This window comes from Rhinoraja longicauda, unplaced genomic scaffold, assembly GCF_053455715.1.
Source record: "Rhinoraja longicauda isolate Sanriku21f unplaced genomic scaffold, sRhiLon1.1 Scf000212, whole genome shotgun sequence".
Taxonomy (NCBI): Eukaryota; Metazoa; Chordata; class Chondrichthyes; order Rajiformes; family Arhynchobatidae; genus Rhinoraja; species Rhinoraja longicauda.
The window spans coordinates 52,059-74,685 of NW_027601430.1; the positions used below are offsets into that span (position 1 = coordinate 52,059).

The window sequence follows — 22,627 nt, forward strand, 5'->3', positions numbered from 1 at the left end:
GTTATAATTCTACCCATCCCTACCAATTTCCGTGGCAGCTTCTTCCTTATACCCAGCACCCTATGTGGGAATAAGTCTCTCCCCTCTCACATTAAAGCTGCGCCCTCTAGTTTTAGACTCCCCTATGCTGGAGTATAGGCTGTGACCATGCGCCTTCTCTATGCTTCCCATGATTTCATAAACCTCCATAAGATCACCCCTCGGCCTCCTTCACTCCAGGGAAAACAGTCCCTGTCTGTTCAGTCTGATCAATCTGAAGAAGGTTCCCAACCCAAAAGGTTTCCTGTCCATTCCCTCTGCAGATGCTGCCTGAATCCAGCATCTTACTCCAGCATTGTTTTTGCTAAAGATTCCAGCGCCTGCAGTTTCTTGTGTCCACAGCTGATCTAATGTCACCTAATAACTCAAGCCTTCCAATCTTGTAGTATTTCACCTGTGAATATTAGGTGTAGCGGGACAGGAGGCATCTCTGGAGAGAAGGACTGGGTGACATTTCAGATCGAGACCCTTCAGTCTGAAGAAGTCTTATCCGAAATGTTATCCATTCCTTTTCTCCAGAGATGCTGCCTGTCCCACTGAGTTACTCCAGCATTTTGTGTCTACCGTCGATTTAAACCAGCATCTGCAGTTTTTTCCTACAAAATATTAGGTCTAGGTTCGGCTTAAGTTTATTGTTGTCACATGTTCCGAGATACAGTGAAAAGCTTTCTTTTGCATGCTTTCCAATCAGATTAGAAAATACTATACATAAATACAATCAAGCCAAACTCGAGTGCAATAGATAGAACAAAAGGGAAGATACAGAGTGCTGGAGTAACTAAGAATATGTTTCTCAGCTTTGTAGTGCATTAGTTCCAGAAACAAAGTCCAATGTCTGCAATGCAGTAGAGGTGAATTGGTTTAGTACCCTAGTTAATGGAAGGACCGTTCAGAAGCTTGATAACAGAGGGGAAGAAGCAGTTCTGGAGTCTAGTGTTGCACGCTTTCAAGCTTCTGTACCTTCTGCTGGAAGGGAACAGGGAGAAGGATGACCAGGGTCTGACAAGTCAGTGATTGTGTTGGTTGGGTCACTGGTTGGGTCTAAGTCTGGTCTGTGTTAAACAAAGAAACAAAGTGCTGGAGTAACTCAGTGGGTCTGGCAACATCTCTGAGGAATGTGGATTGGAGACGTTTCAAGTCAGGATACTTCTTCAGACTGATTGTAAGGGGTGGGGGAAAAGAAAGCTGGAAGAGAGGAGGGGGATTACAAATTGTGAAGCCATAGGAAGAGATGTAAGAGGAGGGGGAAGGGAGAAATAGGCGTGAGCCAGGTAAGGCGGGGGGGGGGGGGGGGGGAGGGGGGGTTGTTAGAGGTCACCTAAAATTGGAGGATTCCATGTTCATACTCTTGGGTTGTAAGCTTGGTAAATGTTAAAAACCCCATCTCTAGTGTGTGTAGGATAGTGCAAGGGTCGCTGGTTGGCGAGGACTTGGGCCAAAGGGCCTGTTTCCGCACTAAATGTTAATCGGAATCCTATGTTTAAAAAGCTTTGAGACAAATGCTTAAATAGGACTTGGCAGAGAGGGATACTGTCTTAATGTGGGCAAATGGGATTAGTGTAGTTGGGTAAATTGCATGAACCCAGTATGCCAAAGAGCTCAATTCGATGCTTATAGAGTTGTAGAGTAATGCAGCACAGAAACGTTTCCTTCAGGTAACCTTGTCTATGCTGACCATGATCCTCATCTGCATGACCCCATTTGACCACATTGGGATCTCATCTCTCTATTCCTTTCCTACCCATGTATCTGGACATTCCTACCCTGGGGAAAGGACTCCAACTATCTATGCTGTCAATGCCCCTCATGATCTTATTATCCTTTATCAACCTCCTTTTCAGCCAACATCCTGGTGAATTGTTTTTGTCCAACTCCGTGAAGAGTTTGTGCAGGGGGCAGGGATTCGGATTTCAGGATCTTTGGGATCTTTTCCGGGGCAGGGGTGACCTGAATAAAAGGGACGGGTTGCACCTAAACTGGAGGGGAACAACATCCTAGCGGGAAGGTTTGCTAATGCTACATGGGAGGGTTTAAACTAGATTGGCAGTGGGGTGGGATCTCGTGCAGGACAGAGGCACAGGAGAGGTTAGAATGGAGGGTTGTGTAGGAAAGGTTGATGGACAGAAGAGGGAAAAACCCGGAGAGCGAGGAAGGATTGATGGTTTAAACTGCATGTATTTTAATGCAAGGGCTTGATGGGTAAGGCATATGAGCTTAGGACGTGGTTAGGTTCGCACGACTGGGACGTTATAGCCATGACTGAAACCTGGATAAGGGAGGGGCAGGACTGGCAGCTCAATGATCCGGGGTACAGGAGCTTCAGGAGAGACATGGGTGAGGAAAAAAGCAGAGGGGGAGTTGCATTGTTTATTAAGGAGGATGGCACGGCTAGGTTCAGAGGTTAAGTTCAGAGGTAACATTACGGACAGTTCGTCTAGTGAAGCTATGTAGGTGGAGCTGAGGAACAAGAAAGGGATGATCAGGAAAGGGGTGTACTACAAATGCCCAAATAGTCAACGGGAATTTGAAGAGCAAATGTGCCAGGAGATTGCAGACAGCTGCAGGTCAAATAAGGTTGTTGTAGTAGGGGATTTTAACTTTCCTAATATAGACTGGGAAAATCATAGCATGAAGGGTTCAGATGAGGTTTAAGAAAGCTATGGACCGGGATGGAGAGGGACCATGTGTTAGACAATAGACAATAGACAATAGGTGCAGGAGTAGGCCATTCAGCCCTTCGAGCCAGCACCGCCATTCAATGTGATCATGGCTGATCACTCCCAATCAGTACCCCGTTCCTGCCTTCTCCCCATACCCCCTCACTCCGCTATCCTTAAAAGCTCTATCCAGCTCTCTCTTGAAAGCATCCAACGAACTGGCCTCCACTGCCCTCTGAGGCAGAGAATACCATACCTTCACCACTCTCTGACTGAAAAAGTTCTTCCTCATCTCCGTTCTAAATGGCCTACCCCTTATTCTTAAACTGTGGCCCCTTGTTCTGGACTCCCCCAACATTGGGAACATGTTTCCTGCCTCTAATGTGTCCAATCCCCTAATTATCTTATACGTTTCAATAAGATCCCCCCTCATCCACCTAAATTCCAGTGTATACAAGTCTAATTGCTCCAGCCTTTCAACATACGACAGTCCCGCCATTCCGGGAATTAACCTAGTGAACCTACGCTGCACGCCCTCAATAGCAAGAGTATCCTTCCTCAAATTTGGAGACCAAAACTGCACACAGTACTCCAGGTGCAGTCTCACCAGGGCCCGGTACAACTGTAGAAGGACCTCTTTGCTCCGATACTCAACTCCTCTTGTTACGAAGGCCAACATTCCATTGGTTTTCTTCACTGCCTGCTGTACCTGCATGCTGCCTTTCAGTGACTGATGCACTAGGACACCCAGATCTTGTTGAACATCCCCTCTTCCTAACTTGCTCAACTGGGGTAAGGCCAACTTTGAGGGTATGAGAGAACCTTCAAGTTGACTGGAGCAGGTTATTTGATGGGGAAAGGAACATCGGCCAAGTGGGATGTTTTTAAAAGTGTACTAAAGAGAGCTCAGGATGTGTACGTCCCCGTTAGAGTGAAAGGCATAGCAGGCAAAGAAGGCAGCTTGGCTGATGAGGGAAATTGAGATGTTAGTCAAAAACAAGAAGGATACATGGGACAGGTATAGGCAGCTGGGATCAAGTGCACCCCTGGAGGAGTTTTGGGAACTAAGGAGCAACTAAAAAAAGGAGAACAGAAAGGCTAAAAAGAGGCCAGGAGATAGCTCTGGCGGGTAGCCTCAAGAACAATTCCAAAAGATTTTATAAATAATTAAGGGAGAAAGGGTAACTAGAGAGAGAGTGGGACATCTCAGGAATAAAAACTGTCACCTCTGTGTGGAGCCACAGGAGATGGGCAAGGTCCTCAAATGAGTATTTCTCCTTTGTATTTACCGAGGAGAAAGACAGTAGGGCAGAGGAAATTGGAGCATTCACTGGAAGTGTCATGAGAGTCATTGTTACCGTCAAGGAAGTACTGAAGGTACTGTCGTGTATGAAGGTAGACAAATCTCCGGGGCCTGATCAGATATATCCGACGACATTCCGGGAAACTAGAGAGGAAATTGCAGGAGCCCTGGTTGAAATTTATGAGTCATCCTTAAATACAGGAGAGGTGCCAGATTGGAGGGTGGCAAATGCTGTGCCTCTTTTCAAGAAAGGCTGCAGGGAAAATGCTGGGAACTATAGGCCGGTGAGCTTAACATCTGTAGTTGGTAAGTTACTGGAGAGTATTCTGAGGGATAGAATATACAGGCATTTGGATGGGCAAGGGCTAATTAGGGATAGTCAGCATGGTTTTGTACGTGGGGAGGTCATGTCTCAGAATTCTGATTGATTTTTTTGAAGACGTGAGCAAAAATGTTGATGAGGGCAGAGCTGTAGAAGTTGTGTTAATGGACTTCAGTACGGTGTTCGACAAGGTTCCACATGGTAGGCTGCTCTGGAAGATTAGATCTCATGGGATCCAAGGAGAGATAGCTGAAAGGATAGCTAATTGGCTCCATGGAAGGAGGCAGAGGGTGATGGTGGAAGGTGGCTTCTCAGAATGGAGGCCTGTGACTAGTGGTGTGCCTCAGGGTTTGGTGCTGGGCCCATTACTGTTTCCCATCTACATCAATGGATGAGAACATACAGGGCAAGATTATCAAATTTGCTGATGACACCAAAGTTAGTGGTTTTGCAGATAGTGAAGATGGTTGTGAACAATTGCAGCAGGATCTGGATCGATTGGCAAGGTGGGCGGAGGAATGGTTGATGGAATTTAATGCAGAGAAGTGTGAGGTGTTGTATTTTGGGACGTCGAACAAGGGTAGAACCTACACAGTAAAATGGTAGGCCTCTGTGTAGTGTTGCAGAGCAGAGGGATCTAGGAGTACAAGTGCATGGTTCCTTGAAGGTCACGTCGCAGGTAGATAAGGTAATCAAAAAGGCTTTTGGCACTTTGGCCTTCATCAGTCAGAGTATTGAGTATAGAAGTTGGAAGGTCATGTTACAGTTTTATAAGACGTTGGTGAGACCGCATTTAGAATATTGTGTTCAGTTCTGGTCACCATGTTATAGGAAAGATATTGTCAAGCTTGAAAGGGTTTAGAAAAGATTTACAAGGATGTTGCCACGACTAGAGGGTGTGAGCTATAGGGAGAGGTTGACTAGGCTGGGTCTCTATTTCATGGAGCGTAGGAGGATGAGGGGAGATCTTATAGAGGTGTATAAAATCATGAGAGGAATAGATCGGGTAGATGCACAGAGTCCTTTACCCAGAGTAGGGGATTCAAGGACCAGAGGACATAGGTTCAAGGTGAAGGGGAAAAGATTTAATCGGAATCCGAGTGGTAACTTTTTCACACAGAGGGTAGTGGGTGTATGGAACAAGCTGCCAGAGGAGGTAGTTGAGGCTGGGACTATCCCATCGTTTAAGAAACAGTTGGACAAGTACATGGATAGGGCAGGTTTGGAGTATTATGGACCAAGCAAGTGGGACTAGGGTAGCTGGGCCACTGTTGGCCGGTATGGGCGAGTTTGGCCGAAGAGCCTGTTTCCACACTGTACCACTCTATGACTCTATAACTATAAATCTACGACTCAATATTCAAGTCTACACATAACTTTTGGGTTTCTGTTAGATTATGTGGAAATCCTCACTTGGATTCCAACCTGTAATTCCTGAGTATCTGTTTATTTACAAACCCCCAAATCCCTGGATTAGATCCCACCCTATTCCCAGATACCTGCATCTGTTTTCATATAGCTGTTCAACTTGATTGCAATCCAGCTGCTATCGCTGTGTAGGGTATGTGATGTTCTCTTTCTTGTATTTTCAGTTTTTATTTCACTCTTGTCCTGACACAAAATGTTAATTTGTTTATTTTCAGTCTTTACAGCCTGATTTGGACAAGGTTTGGCCCGAACTGTCTGGCAAAGACACTCTTTGGTAATGGTTTGTACCTAAGGTGGATAAATCCCCAGGGGTTGACCAAATGTATACTTGCACCTTGTGAAAAGCTAGGGTAGAAATTGTGGAGCCCTTGCACAGATATTACCATCATCTTTAGGCACAGGTGAAGTTCCAGTAGACTGGAGGGTGGCTAATGTACAGTTATTTAAGGGCACCAAGGACAAGCCAGGGCACCACTGGTGAGTGAGCCTGCATCAGTAGTGGGTACGTAACTGCAGGTGATTCTGAGGGACATCATTTACCAGCAGTTGATAGATAAAGACTGATCAGGGATAATCATAGGGAATCATATCTCACAAAGCAGACAGTTTTTTAAAGAGGTGACCAAGAGGATTGATTTAGGTTAAAGATCGTTGTCTATGTGGACATTAGCTGGGCCATGACAAGGTCATAAGTGATTGGAGCAGAATTAGGCCATTCGGTCATTCCACAATAGTGACCCAGCATCGATCCCTGTGGCACACCACTGGTTTCTGATCTCCAATCTGAATAACAACTCTTTACTATACCCTCTGGCTCTTGCCATCAAACCAATTTTCTCACCAATTGGCTAGTTTGCCGTGGATCCCATGTGATCTAACCTTCCAGCCGAGCTTACAATGCGATACCTTGTCAAAGGCCTTGCTGAATTTAGCAGGCCACACTGCCCTCATCAATCCTCTTCTAACTTCTAAATGTTGTGAGAGTCACTGCTTCCACTGCCTCGAGCAGTGTGTTTCAGATTCCAACTACCCTCTCTTGAAAAAGTTATTTTCAGATCTCTAAATCTTTTCCCACTTCTCCTAAAAGTGAGCCATCTAGTTTCCTACTATCTGCTCTGTCTCTTACTCTCATATCTTTGTGCATGTCCACCGGGTCCCCTTCAGCCTCCTCAACTCCCGGGAAAGCTAACGCTGTCTATCCAGTCGTTCCTCATAATTCAGGTGCCTAATCCTAGATCAGAATTATACAGTTCTCCAGGTGTGGCCTGACCAATAGATAAAGTTGTAACACTGTTCTTATTTAGTGCCTGACAAATGAAGGGAAATATTGTGCACACCTGTGCTGGCAACCTTGTGTACTGCACACCTGCAATCCTTGGGTTTGAACACCAAAGTTTGTCTGTTCAATGGTTTAGGTGGCACAGTGGTACAACTAGTAAAGCTACCACCACACGGCTCCAGTAACCCCTGGTTCAATCCTGATATCTGCCTCTGCCTGTGTTTGTACATTCTCCCTGTTATTCTGTGGGCTTCCCAAGGGTGCTCTGGATTCTTCCCACATTCAAAAGATGTGTGAGGGCTACGTTAATTGGCTGCTATAAATTAAGGGGGAGAATCTATGGGGCAATTGATCATAAAATGGGTGCTTGGTGGTCAGTGCAGACTCAGTAAGCCAAATAACTGACTGCTGTGCTGTACCTTCATATGAGTCAAATCTCCAACCCACTGGATCCCCTCCCACGGACACTCTCCCCACCATTCTGCCCCATCACCCATTCTGCCCCATCACCCACTCTCCCCACCACTCTCCCCCATCACCCACTCTCCCCCATCACCCACTCTCCCCATCCCCACCCCTCCTATGGACACTCTGCCCCATCACCCACTCTCCCCACCCCCTTCCCACCCTTCAACGGACACTCACACCACCCTCTCTCTACACCCCTCCCACGGACACTCTCCCCCATCACCCACTCTCCCCATCCATGGACACTGTGCCTCATCACCTACTCTCCCCAACCCCACCCCTCCTGTGGACATTCTCCCCCATCACCCCTCCCCTCCCACTGACACTCTCCCCCAACACTCACTCTCTCCACCCCCTCCCCACCCACGGACACTCTCCCTCATCACCCACCCTCCCTGCCCCCACCCCTCCTATGGACATTCTCCCCCATCATCGCTCCCCTCCCATGGACATTCTCCTTCATCACCCACTCTCCCCACCCCCACCCCCACCATGGACATCACCCACTCTCCCCACCCCCACCCCTACCCCTACCCCTCCCCTTCCAACTGGACAAATAATGTTTTGGTTCCTGGACTTCAGACTGGAGAAAGGTCCTGATCTGAAAAGTCATCAGTCCATTTTCTCCCTGCAGATACTGTCTGGTCTGCTAAGTTCCTCCACCAACTTGTTTTTAACTTCCTCTAAACATTTCTATCCATATGCCTGTCCAAATGTCTTTTAAATCCATCTCTACATGACCTCTGTCAGCTTATTCCGTAAATGTAGCACCGTCTGTGTGGAAAAGATTGCCCCTTAGGTCCCCTTTAAATCTTTCCCCTTTCACCTTAAACCTATGCCCTCATGTTTTAGACACCCCAACCCTGGGAAAGCAGTCACTTTATTGCCTTCTTCACTCCAGTGAAAACAGCCTCAGCCTGTCCAGTCCCTCCATATCATTCAATCCCTCCTGTCCCTGTTACATCCTCATGAATCTCTTCTGTACCCTTTCCAACTTAATGACGGGGTTCCCATAGTTGAAATTATTCCTATATATTTAGTTGGAATAATTCCTGTAGTTGGGTGACTGGAACTTTGCACAATAGTCCAAGTGTGGTCTCACCACCAATATCATTCAAAGACAGTTTCTGTTTCTCCTTCAATCCATCTTTCAGCTCTGCACTCTTGAAAACTCTTCATATTGAAACATTGCTGTTCCTAATCTCTTTCCACAGGTCCCATGAATGGGAGGCACACGGTAAGCCTGCTACTCAGACATTAACAGTGCGTGAGTACTTTGAGAAAGGTCTGAACTACTACAGGTGAGGACCTGATGTGTGTATCTCACTGACATACAGCCCCACCACCACCATCCACGGGAGGAGAGAGAGACAAAATGAGGAAGGGTGGCAGAGAGACAAATATATGGAAGAAGATAGACAGAGGCAGGGAGATGGAGAGAGAGAGAGATGGAAGGAGGGAGAGGAGGAGGACGGACAGAGAGAGAGTCTGAGGGAGAAGTGATGGAGAGAGTAAGAGTGACAGAGGGGGGGACAATGAGAAGGAGAGGGGATTGAGGACAGAGCACAAAGAGATGGGATGGAAAAGATGGAGAGTTCAAGGAGAGAGCAACAGTGTGTGAGTGGCAGAGAGAGAGTGGGAGATAAAGGATGCAGCGAGGGAAAGAGAGAAGGGGGAGATGCACAGATGCCTGACAAAACAAACAGATGTGGGAAACAGAGGCAGACACAGGAAGATAGATAGATAGTTACAGATAGATGTGTGAAAAGAGGGGAGGAGGACAGATGTGAAGAGATGGAGAGCTATACAGGCAGGGAGAAAGAGATGGATGGGTAGAGGGAGAGGCAGAATATAGATCATATAGACAGAGAGCTACGCAGCATGGAAACAGGGCCTTCAGCACCTCTTCCATGCTAACCAAAGTGTTCACCTCGAGCTACACCCATTAGGTTGCGTTTGGCCCATACTCCTCTAAACCTTTCCAATCCATGTACCTGTCCGTATAACTTTGAAATATTGTTATTGTACTCGCTCCTCCCACCTCTTCTGGCAGCTCATTTCATACTCCCACCACCCTCAGATCTCTTTTAAATCTTTCCCCTCTCATCGAAAATCTAGTTTTACACTCTCCCGCCCTTGGGAAAAGACTGTGATCATCCACATGATCGAAGTTCCCTGTGTTACACCCTGCATTGTTCCAGGCCTATCAGTACAATGCAGCACAGGAACAGGCCCTTTGGCCCACAATGTCAGTGCTGTTCATGATGCCAAGATAAACTAATCTCCTCCACCTGCACATGATCCACATCCCTCCATTCCCTGCATATCCATGTACTTATTTAAAGGCCTCAAATGTCACTATTGTATCTGCCTCCACCACCACCCTCAGCAGTGTGTTCCAGGCACCCACCACTCTCCTTTAAACTTTGCCCCTCTCACTTTAAAGCTTTGCCCTCTGCTCTTTGAGTCTGGTCCTTATAAATTAAACCCTCCGTAGCATTATCTGCAGAGGAATCTTGAGGAGCAAGTCTATAGTTCACTGAAAGTGGAAGCACAACATGGATAGGGAGGTAAAGAAGGCAGACAGCTTGCTTACCTTCATCAGTCAGATGTGGGTTTTAGAATCAGGTGATCATGTTGCAGCTTTATAAACTATGGTCAGGGCACATTTGGAGTATTGTGTGCAGTATTGTGTGGGGGGGGGGAAGAGGGGGGAATAAAAGAGAAATGAGGGATCTGGGGATGGGAGATGAGCACACTGAGGAAGGAAAATGGTGGGGTGTGAAGGGGCAGATGGGAGATAGTGAAATAAATGGGCTGCACCGGGTGTAGGAGGGGGGAACGGAAACGAGAGAGGGCATGGGGGTATTACTTGATATTGGTGAATTCAATGTTCATACCATTGGGTTGTGAACCTGTGTAGATGGACAGAGAGCTGTACAATGCAACAGGAAACACAGATCAGTTTTTGTTCACAAATCGTTGCTACTCTCCAATGTGATTGTGTGCCAGAGAGGGAGAGTGTGTGGAGAGGTGGGAATACTGAGAGGGAGCACATGGGTTAATGGGGATTAAGCAGAGAGGGTGAGGAATGTGGGGACGGTATGTTGGTGAGGGGGAGGAAGGGATACAATAATTTGTATTTACTTATGAGCGATGAATGTTGATGTGCAGCGGAAACAAAACTTCTTTGTTTTTGTTGCAGACGTGTGGAAAGTTGTGCAAAAGTAATACCAAAGGTATGTAATGCTCAATTAATGGTTCTTTGTTGCAAGGTGTTTGTGTTGTGAGACAGGGACCTAATGTTACCAATGTACAGGAGTCCTCGGCGCCGTCTCTTCCGTATTCCCCCCCCCGTGTCATAACTCCCCCCCCCCCCCGTGTCATATCTCCCCCCCCCCCCCCCCCGTGTCATATCTCCTCCCCCCCATGTCGTGTGTCCCACCCCCACCCACGCATAAAATGTTACAAAAACTCATTGGAGTCTCTTGCATCTTATCTGCCAGAGGTCTGCCAGGCCTTCTTTTTTGCCCTTTAGTTTTCCTTTACGAACATCATTTACAAGGATGTTATCATATCATATATCATATCATATATATACAGCCGGAAACAGGCCTTTTCGGCCTCCAAGTCCGTGCCGCCCAGCGATCCCCGTACATTAACACTATCCTACACCCACTAGGGACAATTTTTACATTTACCCAGCCAATTAACCTACATACCTGTACGTCTTTGGAGTGTGGGAGGAAACCGAAGATCTCGGAGAAAACCCACGCAGGTCACGGGGAGAACGTACAAACTCCTTACAGTACAGCACCCGTAGTCAGGATCGAACCTGAGTCTCCGGCGCTGCATTCGCTGTAAAGCAGCAACTCTACCGCTGCGCTACCGTGCCGTGCCAAGACTTGAGGGCCTGAGCTACAGGGAGTGATTGGGCAGTCTAGGACTTTATTCCCTGGAATGCAGGAGGATGAGGAATGAACTTACAGAGGAGTGAGTATAAGATCATGAGTGGAATAGATAAGGTCTTTTACCCAGAGTAGGGAAATTAAGAATCAGAAGCCATAGGATTAGGGTGATAGGGGAAAGATTTAATAGGAACCTAAGGGGCAACTTTTTCACACAGAGGGTGGTGGGAAAATGGAATGTTGGGTATATGGATGGGTACATGGATAATGAAGGAGGGATATGGGCCAAGTGCAAGTAGGTGGGACTAGTATAACAATCAAACAATCTCCTAGATGTTCTAGTGGCCAGAGATCCTAGGGTGACGGAGGAACTGAAGGAACATTAGGTAGAAAATGGTGTTGGGTAGACTGATGGGACTGAAAGCTGATAAATCCCCTGAGCCTGATGGTCTGCATCCCAGGATACTTAAGGAGGTGGCTCTTGAAATTGTGGACGCATTGGTGATCCTTTTCCAATGTTCTATAGATTCAGGATAAGTTCCTGTGGATTGGAGGGTAGCTAATGTTATCCCACTTTTAAGAAAGGAGGGAGAGAGAAAACAGGAAATTATAGACCAGTTAGTCTGACATCAGTGGTGGGGAAGATGCTGGAGTCAATTATAAAAGATGAAATTGCGGAGCATTTGGATAGCAGTAACAGGATCGTTCCGAGTCAGCATGGATTTACGAAGGGGAAATCATGCTTGACTAATCTTCTGGAATTTTTTGAGGATGTAACTAGGAAAATTGACAGGGGAGAACCGGTGGATGTGGTGACTTTCAGAAAGCGTTCGACAAGGTCCCACATAGGAGATTAGTGGGCAAAATTAGAGCACATGGTTTTGGGGGTAGGGTACTGACATGGATGGAAAATTGGTTGGCAGACAGAAAGCAAGGAGTGGGGATAAATGGGTCCCTTTCAGAATAGCAGGCAGTGACTAGTGGGGTACCGCAAGGCTCGGTGCTGGGACCGCAGCTATTTAATATATACATTAATGACTTGGATGAAGGGATTAAAAGTACCATTAGCAAATTTGCAGATGGTACAAAGCTGGGTGGTAGTGTGAACTGTGAGGAAGATGTTATGAGGTTGCAGGGTGACTTGGACAGGTTGTGTGAGTGGGCGGATGCATGGCAGATGCAGTTTAATGTGGATAAGTGTGAGGTTATCCACTTTGGTGGCAAGAATAGGAAGGCAGATTATTATCCGAATGGTGTCAAGTTAGGAAAAGGGGACGTACAACAAGATCTGGGTGTCCTAGTGCATCATTCACTGAAAGGAAGCATGCAGGTACAGCAGGCAGTGAAGAAAGCCAATGGAATGTTGGCCTTCATAACAAGAGGAGTTGAGTATAGGAGCAAAGAGGTCCTTCTGCAGTTGTACAGGGCCCAAGTGAAACCGCACCTGGAGTACTGTGTGCAGTTTTGGTCTCCAAATTTGAGGAAGGATATTCTTGCTATTGAGGGCATGCAGCGTAGGTTTGCTAGGTTAATTCCCGGAATGGTGGGACTATCATATGTTGAAAGACTGGAGTGGCTAGGCTTGTATACACCGGAATTCAGAAGGATGAGAGGGGATCTTATCGAAACATATAAGATTATTAAGGGGTTGGACACCTTAGAGGCAGGAAACATGTTCCCAATGTTGGGGTAATCCAGAACCAGAGGCCAGTTTAAGAATAAGGGGTAGGCCATTTAGAACGGAGATGAGGAAAAACTTTTTCAGTCAGAGAGTTGTAAATCTGTGGAATTCTCTGCCTCAGAAGGCAGTGGAAGCCAATTCTCTGAATGCATTCAAGAGAGAGCTAGATAGAGCTCTTAAGGATAGCGGAGTCTGGGGGTATGGGGAGAAGGCAGGAACGGGGTACCGATTGAGAATGATCAGCCATGATCACATTGAATGGCGGTGCTGGCTCGAAGGGCCGAATGGCCTACTCCTGCACCTATTATCTACTGTCTAATATAGATGGGGCATATTGGTCAGCATGGGCAGGTTGTGCCTATGGGCCTGTTTCTGTGCTGTGTGATTCCATTACTATAAATATGCCCTCCAGTCCGCTACATTCTCCAGGGATACGCTTTGTCCCAGCCACCTGGACCTGATCCAAGCCTCCTTTTTCCTGACCTTTTCAGGATGTTTCTGCAACTTCAATTACCTTTTGTGGTTTTCCTTTGCCGATACTGTAGTGGGATGTTGAACCTGAAATGTTAAATCTGTTTCTTTCCCCATAAACGTTACCTGACTTGCTGAGGTTATTTATTGTTTTCTATTTTATTTAGATTTCCAGCCAATCCGTCATCCAGTAATACGTGCTGATGTAATGTGCTCGGAGCACTTCCCTCTCCGCGTTTCATTAGTTTGTCATCGTCTTTTCTGTCTGAAGGATCATAGCTGGTCAGTCCACTCCTGGTAACCTCCACTTTCCTTTGTTCACAGAAAGCCGAAGCATGCTTCAGAAAGCTATCAATTGTGAAAGATTGTGTAAGTATCAGGTCCTGATGAAAAAAGCTCACAACCAGCCCATAATCCATGTTCCCCTTGATATCCAGAAATCTAGTAATCTCTGTTGTGAATGCCCTCAGTGGATGAGCTCCCACACCCCTGTGTGATGAAATCTACAGAATCGCCACCTATGAGGATGGGGATTTTTTTCTTATCTCAGTGCTCAACAGCCTGTCCCAACTTGCAATCCCAACAACCCCCTACTTCTACACTTCTCAACTAGAGGAACCAACATTACAATAAATCCCCTCCCAAAGCCTATAATGGATATGCAAATCATCACGAGGTTATTACTCATTATTTTCCACTCGAGAGGACAGGCCCATTCTGCTTAATCTCTCCTCAGGACAAAATCACTCTGGTCCAAATGTACCACAACAAGTTCACCCTGAGCTGCAACCCCTTAAAATTACAACAGATTTAGACAATAGACAATAGGTGCAGGAGTAGGCCATTCGGCCCTTTGAGCCAGCACTGCCATTCAATGTGATCATGGCTGATCATTCACAATCAGTACCCCGTTCCTGCCTTCTCCTCATACCCCCTGACTCCGCTATCTTGAAAGCAGCCAGAGAATTGTCCTCCACTGCCTTCCGAGGCAGAGAATTCCACAGATTTACAACTCTCTGAATGAAAAAGTATTTCCTCATATCCGTTCTAAATGGCTTACCCCTTGTTCTTAAACTGTGGCCCCTGGTTCTGGACTCCCCCAACATTGGGAACATGTTTTCTGCCTCTAATGTGTCTAATCCTTTAATAATATATGTTTCAATAAGACCGCCTCTCATCCTAAATTCCAGCGTATACAGGCCTAGTCGCTCCAGTCTTTCAACATACGATAGTCCCACCGTTTCGGAATTTACCTAGTGAATCTTTGCTGCACGCCCTCAATAGCAAGAATGTCCTTCCTCAAATTTGGAGACCAAAATTCCACACAGTACTCCAGGTGTGGTCTCACTAGGGCCCTGTACAACTGCAGAAGGACCTCTTTGCTCCTATACTCAACTCCTCTTGTCATAAAGGCCAACATGCCATTAGCTTTCTTCACTGCCTGCTGTACCTGCATGCTAACTTTAAGTGACTGATGACCAAGGACACCCAGATCTCTTTGTACTTCCCCATTTCCTAACTTGACACCATTCAGACAATAATCTGCCTTCCTGTTCTTTCCACCAAAGTGGATAACCTCACATTTATCCACCTTAAACTGCATCTGCCATGCATCCGCCCACTCACACAACCTGTCCAAATCACCCTGCATCCTCATAGCATCTTCCTCACAGTTCACACTGCCACCCAGCTTTGTATCATCTGCAAATTTGCTAATGGTACTTTTAATCCCTTCATCCAAGTCATTAATGTACTTCGCAAGAATGGCGTTGGAGAGAGAACTGAGGGCGACAGGAGGATAGTCATACCGTGCGGAAACAGGCCCTTCGGCCCAACTTGCCCACACCAACCAACATGTCCCATCTACACTGGCCCCACCTGCCTATGTTTGGCCCATATCTCTCTAAACCTGTCCTATCCATGCACCTGTCCAAATGTTTCTTAAACATTGTGATACTACCTGCCTCTACTACCTCCGGCAGCTCATTCCATACATCCACAACCTGTGTGAAAGTTACCCCTAGGTTCCTATTAAATTTCCCCCCCCTCACCTTAAAACTATGTCCTCTGGTTCTTGATTCCCCTACACTGGGCAAGAGGCTCAGTATGTCTACCCAATCTATTCCTCTCATGATTTTGTACACCTCTATAAGATCACCCCTCATCCTCCTGCGCTCCAATGAATAGAGTCCTAGCTTGCTCAACCTCCATATAATTACGACTCATAAATCTCAGGCCCTTGAATCCTGGCAAGATTCTTGTAAATCTTCTCTGCACCCTTTCCAGCTTGCATCTTGCCTAATACCTAATCAATGTCTGATATAAATGCAACAGGACTTCCCAACTTCTATACTTAATACTCTGACAGATGAAGGCCAGTGTGCCAAAAACCTTTTTGACCACTTATCTACTTGTGTTGCCACTTTCAACAAATTATGTACCTGCACTCCTAGATCTTCCTTCTCTACAACTCTCCCCAGAGACTTACCGTTGACTGTGTAGATCCTGCCCATTTTAGTCTTCCCAAAATGCAACACCTCACATTTCTCTGTATTGAATTCCATCAACCATTCCTCAGCCCTCCTGGCCAACCGATCAAGATCCTGCTGCAATTATTGACAACTGTGGCAACGCGTCGAGAAAGGCCCGAAATAAAGGCAAGGAGCCGGGTATTTCGGGAGGTTTGATTTTATTACGTTTGCTAGACCGGTCAAGTCTGCCAGAGTGAAATCGCGCCCAAAACCTCGTCCTTTATAACCGTAGCAAAGGGCCGCCCCCCTGAACCGGTCCATTCCCGTGCCGAGGGGTCGGTAGTGGTATGGCCAGACCCTTGGGAGCCGCCACAGGACCCCCCCCCCCCTAGAACCGGAGGCACGAAACGCACTGGTGGTCGCACTACCCGACCGGACCGCGTACGAAAATCGGCCAACAGAGGGGCCGGCGGAGGCACAGTTGGAGGGACAGGTGGTGGGACCCGCAAAGAGGGGCAACCTCGTGACCGAGGCTGGGCAACCCGTTGGTCGATGTCCAAGTGGGCCGGCTTCAAGCGGTCAATTGACATGGCCTCCGGCCGGCCCCCCATGTCCAAGACAAAGGTTGTCTGTCCGTGCTCCAGCACCCGGTACGGGCCCTCATAAGGCCTCTGGAGCGGTGTCCGGTGGGCGTCACGGCGCAGGAACACATGGGTGCAGTCCCGGAGGGCCGATGGCATGAAAAGGCGGAATGTACCATGTCGGGACGTCGGCACAGGTGCGAGCTTGCCAACTCGCTCTCGAAGGCGCTGTAGTTAAGCTCCATCTTAACTATCTACAATACCACCCACTTTTGTGTTATCTGCAAACTTGCTAATCATGTACATTCTCATCCAAATCAATGATATAGATGACAAACAGCAATGGGCCCACCACCAAACCCTGAGGCACACCACCAGTCACAGGCCTCGAGTCCGAAAAGAAACCTTCCACCATCAGCCTCAGCTTCCTTCCATGAAGCCAATTTTCTATCCATCCAGCTATCTCTCCTTAGATCACATGTGATCTAACCTTCCAGATGTTCCAGGTGTTCCGGATGTGGCCTTTATTATATCGGTGACACAAAGCATAGATTCAGCGACTGTTTTGCCGGACACTTGAGCTCGACCCACCAAAGATGACTGGATTTCCCAGTTATTAACCACATTAACCCCCCTTCCCATTCCAACACTGACTTTTCTGTCCTGTGCTTCCTCCATTGCCAGAGTGAGGCCAGACACAAACTAGAGGAACAGTGCCTCAAATTCCACGGGTCACTTACAACCTAATAATATGGACATTTAATTCTCCAATTTGGGTAACTTACCAAACTCCCCCACCTTCTTCCCCCCTTCCTTCCCCCCAGTCCATCTCTCTTCCCTGTGCTACACCTGGACTCATAACCATTTCTCTCTCACCCATTTCCTTCCAACTACATTCCTTCCTCTAGCTTCACAATTTTCAACTCACCCTCTGGACTTTGTTCAACCATTCGCTGATCAAAAAACATTCGTCTGAATCCACCCGTGACTCATAGGCTTTGTCCTGCCCCTCCTCTCATCCAACTTCCTTCCCACCCCCCCCCCCCCCACCCCCAAAATCAGTCCAAAGAAGTGTCCCAACCTGAAACCTTAATGTCTTTCGAAGTTGCAACAGGCAGGAATGAAAAAGAGGACCCAGTTGATATGTATTTGGACTCAGAGGCCTTTAATAAAGTGGAGTATAGGAGGTTATTAAACAAAATTTACATGCTCGGCCATGAGGAAAATATACGAGCCAGGACTTGGTCAACTGAGAGAAGATGGAGTAGGATAAAATGGGTCATTTTTTGGGCTGGGTGGCTGTGACCAGGAATGATGCTGGATTAATGCTGGGCCCAGCTGCTCACAATTGATATCCCTGAATTGTATTAGAAGATCAGGTTGGATATGTCCAAGCAAAACACAAACTGCTGGAGGAACTCAGCATCAGTGGAGGCAGAGGGATGGTGCCTGTTTGGGGTCAGGATCCTGCACCAGCTCACTGCATGATGTATCCAAGGTAGCTGACGATACCAAGCCAGGATTATGCAGAGACATCGGGCAGAACATGGCGGATGGAAAATAATGTGGAGAAAGTTGGAGAATTTTAAATGGTGGGAAATTGAAAGGTGTTGGGGTTGGGAGAGGTCCAAGTATGGGGTTCTTGCACACCAACCACTGAAAGTTCACATGTAGGGTAGTGAGCTATTTGTTGTGTGTTGGGCTTTATTTTAAGAGGATTGCTCCAATTATATGGGGCACTGGTGAGACAGCACCTGGAATATGTACAGATCTGCTGTACCTGCCTGAGGAAAGATTACCCTCAATGGAAGGTGAGCCGCATTGCTTCAGCAGGTTGAATGGTGGGTTGGGATGGGGTCTGGCTGCTCCTCTGTAGAGAGAACGAACAAACTTGGTCTAAACTCTAGTTCCAAGAATGAGAGGTGATCTCATTGAAACACAAATTTTTACTGGATTTGATATGAATTTGATGTTTCCATTGCCTTCAGTCTGAAATACAACTATCCCCCACTCTCAGCTGCCGGTCCATGCTGCTACCCAATCTTTAACCCCCTCTGGCCCAGTTTCACACTGCCTTGAGGGTAGGACTTCATCAAGCCCCTGAAAGCCCTCTCAGAGATTGAATAGATGGAGGATGGCAGGAGAGAGGGAGAGCAGAAGATACGGGGGGGGGGGGGGAAGGGGATTGACAACAGCAGAGAAGTTTCAGGCGAGGAACTCCAGTGATCTGGGATGTGCTGCCTGAATGGAGCTCAGTAGATTCACAGCAATGGGCAAAGGGAACTGGAGAAAGTCTGGACTGTGGGGAGGAACGGGGAGTGAGACTCAGCAAGGAGCTCCACCATCAAGCTGGAACAAGCCTGATGGGCCGAGTGGACTCCTGTCATTCACCGATTCTCAAATCCAATCTGGAATTCCAGAGGGGGAGGGATGTGGGACTTGTTCCCACCCTGTGCCTGGCTCTCCCTCTCCACGGTTCAATAGTTGATAATCTCTCCTTATTTCTGCTCCTGATGTCCTAACTTAGGTCCGTCCGCACCTGGTAACCTTATCTTTCCGCTCTCTGTTCACAGATAATAATCCGGAAAGAATCATCTGGAAAGCGAGTGAGTATCAAGTCCTGAGTATAAAAGCGAACACTCGATCCCGAGAAGGAGTCCACAACTAAGCGCTAGTGGGGAGAAGTGATGTTGGTGACAGGACAATGGGTGGAACAGGAAGTGAGTGAGAGAAGTGAAACAGAGAACTGGAAGGCAGAGTGAGGTGAGAGGGGTACAGGGGAGAGATAGTTTGGGGGGAGAGTGTGAGGGAGGCAGATAGGTAGACCGGGAGGAAGGAGAGGGAAATAGAGAAGAGAAGAAAGAGTGGCAAAGAGAAATGCAAGGGTTATGGCCACATCATGCAACACAGAACCCTCAGTCCATTGTGTCCATGCTGACCATCAGGTATCCAACTCCAACCACTTGGTCCGCACCCTACTCACTTGGTAATTCAGGAGCTCATGCAAATGTTTCTTCAACACTGAAAATTTCTGCCTCCCCATCCCCTCAAGGAGATCATTCCAGATTCCAATCACCCTCTGAATGGATAAAGGTCTTCCTCGGATCCTCCTTAGACCAACACCCTCTGTCCCTAGACACATGTACCATTGGGAAACATTTCCTACAATCTATCTCTTACAGCATGGATACAGCTGCTTCGGCCTAACCTGTCCACACCGACCAAAATGCCTCATATAAGCAAGTTCCATTTGCCTGTGTTTGGCCCATATCCCTCAACGCCTTTCGTATCCATGTGCCTGTTCAAGAGTCTTTTAAATGCTGTTATAGTTCCTGCAAGAATGATCTCCACTGGCACCTAATTCCATGACCCAACATCCTCTGAGTGAAAAAAGTGGTCTTCAGGTTCCTATTACATCTTGCCCCTTTCTCCTTAAATCTAGGACCTCTGACTTTTGATTGTCTATCCTGGATAAAAGACTCTATTCACTCTCCTCATGATTTTAAACACCCAAAACACATCACTCTCTCTAACTCAGGCCATCAAGCCATGAAAAATTCTGGTAAATTATTTCTAGATTATTTCCAGTTTAATGACATGCAGTGCATTCAGAAAGCATTCAGACCCCATCATCTTTTCCACATTTTGCTACGTTACAGCCTTATTTTAAAAGATGGTTGTGAAACGGTGAACGGTAGGGATCTGGGGAGTGTTGTAGAGCAGCTGGATCGAGGAGTATTTATAGTACTGTGTTCAGTTTTGGGCACCAGGTTACAGGAAAGATGTTCTCAAGCTGGAAAGAGTGCAGAGAAGATTTACGAGGATGTTGCCAGGACGTGAGGGCCTGAGCTATAGGCTATGACTATAGCTTGGAGCGCAGGACGATGAGGGGTGATCTTATAGAGGTGTAGAAACTCATGAGAGGAACAGTTTGGGTAGATGCACAGTCTCTTGCCCATAATAGGGGAATCGACAACCAGAGGACATAGGTTTAAGGTGAGGGGGAAAAGATTTAATAGGAATTTGACGGGTATTATATTCACAAAAAAGGGTGACAGGTGTATGGAACGAGCTGCCGGAGGAGGTAATTGAGGCAGGTACTATCGCAACGTTTAATAAACATTTAGACAGATTCATGGATAGGATATGTTTGGAGCGATATGGGCCAAAGCAGACAGATGGGACGAGTGCAGATGGGACATGTTGGTCGGTTTGGGCAAGTTGGGCCGAAGGGCCTGTTTCCACACTGTATGACTCTGTATGCATGGTATAGGAGAGATAGAGGGTAAAAGAGGTGAGTGAGTTGTTTTATTGATTAAGGAGAATGTCACGGCACTAGCCTGAGATTACATTACGGATGGTTTGCCCAGTGAGGCTATATGCGTGCAGCCAATTTATATATCCTGCCTATTCTGTCCTCCAACTTTATTTCATCACCACCCATATGGACTTCCAGCCTGTCACCTGCCTCAGTCCCGCATTGAATCCCGCCCATCTGCCTTTCAAGTTTAGTCCCGTCCACTGTGCCTTCCCTCCACAGATGCTGCCTAACCTGCTCACTTCCCCTAGCAGCATGGTTTTCCCATCTATTCTGGCAGGGACAGACCTGGAGTGACAGAGCCCCAGAGGATGAATGGGTGGATGGGGCAGTGGTCTTCAGTGAATGGGGGGGGGGGGGGGGGGGGAGAGGTAGTAGGGTTTGGGTTGACAAGGACAAGGGCCTGCCAGTGGGTTGGGGTGATAGTTTCTGAGTTAATGGGGGGTTTGCACAGTGAGTGAGTGAGGGGTGACCCTTCACCGACTGTTGGTCACCCTCACTCCAGCTCCTTTCCCAGAAAGGTTTTCACCACTTTCTTTTGCCCGCAGATTATTACTGAAGCACGTTTGTATCTCAAGTAACCGTACAGAGCTCACAGCCAACCAACTGCACAGCACGCTACGATTCTGCAAATGCTCAGCGGGACAGGGGATGGAAAGGGATGGAAGAACAGAGACTGCCAGAGACACTCTGGTGGATGGATAAACAGGAAAAAGAGGCAGGTTGAAAGAGGGAAAGAGAGAAAGTTGGAGGTGTTCATGTGTTAGTCCTGTCGAGCTGCTAAATTCTCACTGCAGTTATCACCTGAAGGTAATATTCTTTATTGGAGACTCAGCTGTGACCTGTGCTCACATCACACATCGTCACTACATGGACATGCACCTTTCAATGTTCTCAAAATTATTATGGGGAGAGACCTAGAGGAAACATATGTACAAGCAAAGGAAGGACACCACACAAACAGGCAAAGAAGTGGTGTGATAGACAGATTGAAACTCCAGGGGTTCAGCAAATGCGAGCTATGCTTTGCTTTGTGGCTTTTAAGCAATAAAAAATCATTTCAAAACTTGTCTTGTATTGGTTATGTATGTCTGGACCTCTCCTGGTGCCATGGATGGAGACAGGAGGGGGTGCAGGTGAATGTGTGACCCACAACTGATGCAAGAGGAAGGACTTGGATTACTGGGGCAGGGCAGCCAAACTGAATGGTCAGGCTCAGAGCTGGATTGGCAGGGTGAAGGGAAACCCACAATGATTCAGGACCGCTGGGTGCCTTCAGTAAATGAGTCTGCAAAGCAGATGAAACAGGCTGGAAGAAAGAAAACCAAGTAGAGGGTACAGTGGAGCAGCAGTTAGTGCTGCTGTCTGCCAGCTCTAATCCGTGTGCAGTTTATATGCTCTTCCTGTGTCCGTGGGTTCCCCTGGCACTCCTCCCACATCCCCTGCCCCACGGGGTGATCGGTCACTCTGGTAGCCCATCCTGGGCCACAGGTAAACTTTGTGGGCCAATACGATTGCACAGACTGGAAGGACTGAAAGGGCTTTCCTCATAAAGAAATCCAGAAATGTGTAAAGGTTTTGAAGGGGTTAATTGTTTGTAGTTCAGTGTGTGTGGTTGGGGTGAGGTGGGGTGGGGTGGGGGGGGGGGGGGGGGGTGAAGGTAGTGGAGGACAATGCAGAGACCATGGGAGGTTTGCAGTG

At 47.3% G+C, this 22,627-nt stretch overlaps 1 protein-coding gene across 1 annotated transcript in view; it reads left to right on the forward strand.

Moving 5' to 3' along the window:
* LOC144590570 (ribonuclease T2-like) overlaps positions 1-21,968 on the forward strand; it is a 34,029-nt gene extending 12,061 nt beyond the window's left edge. Inside the window, exons 5-9 of the mRNA XM_078395090.1 lie at positions 5,965-6,023; positions 8,711-8,797; positions 10,702-10,735; positions 19,182-19,214; positions 21,475-21,968. Of these exons, the coding sequence (XP_078251216.1) occupies positions 5,965-6,023; positions 8,711-8,797; positions 10,702-10,735; positions 19,182-19,214; positions 21,475-21,507 (246 nt within the window). The 3' untranslated portion in view covers positions 21,508-21,968. The remainder of the gene's footprint in view (positions 1-5,964; positions 6,024-8,710; positions 8,798-10,701; positions 10,736-19,181; positions 19,215-21,474) is intronic.
* Positions 21,969-22,627: the final 659 nt, after the last annotated feature.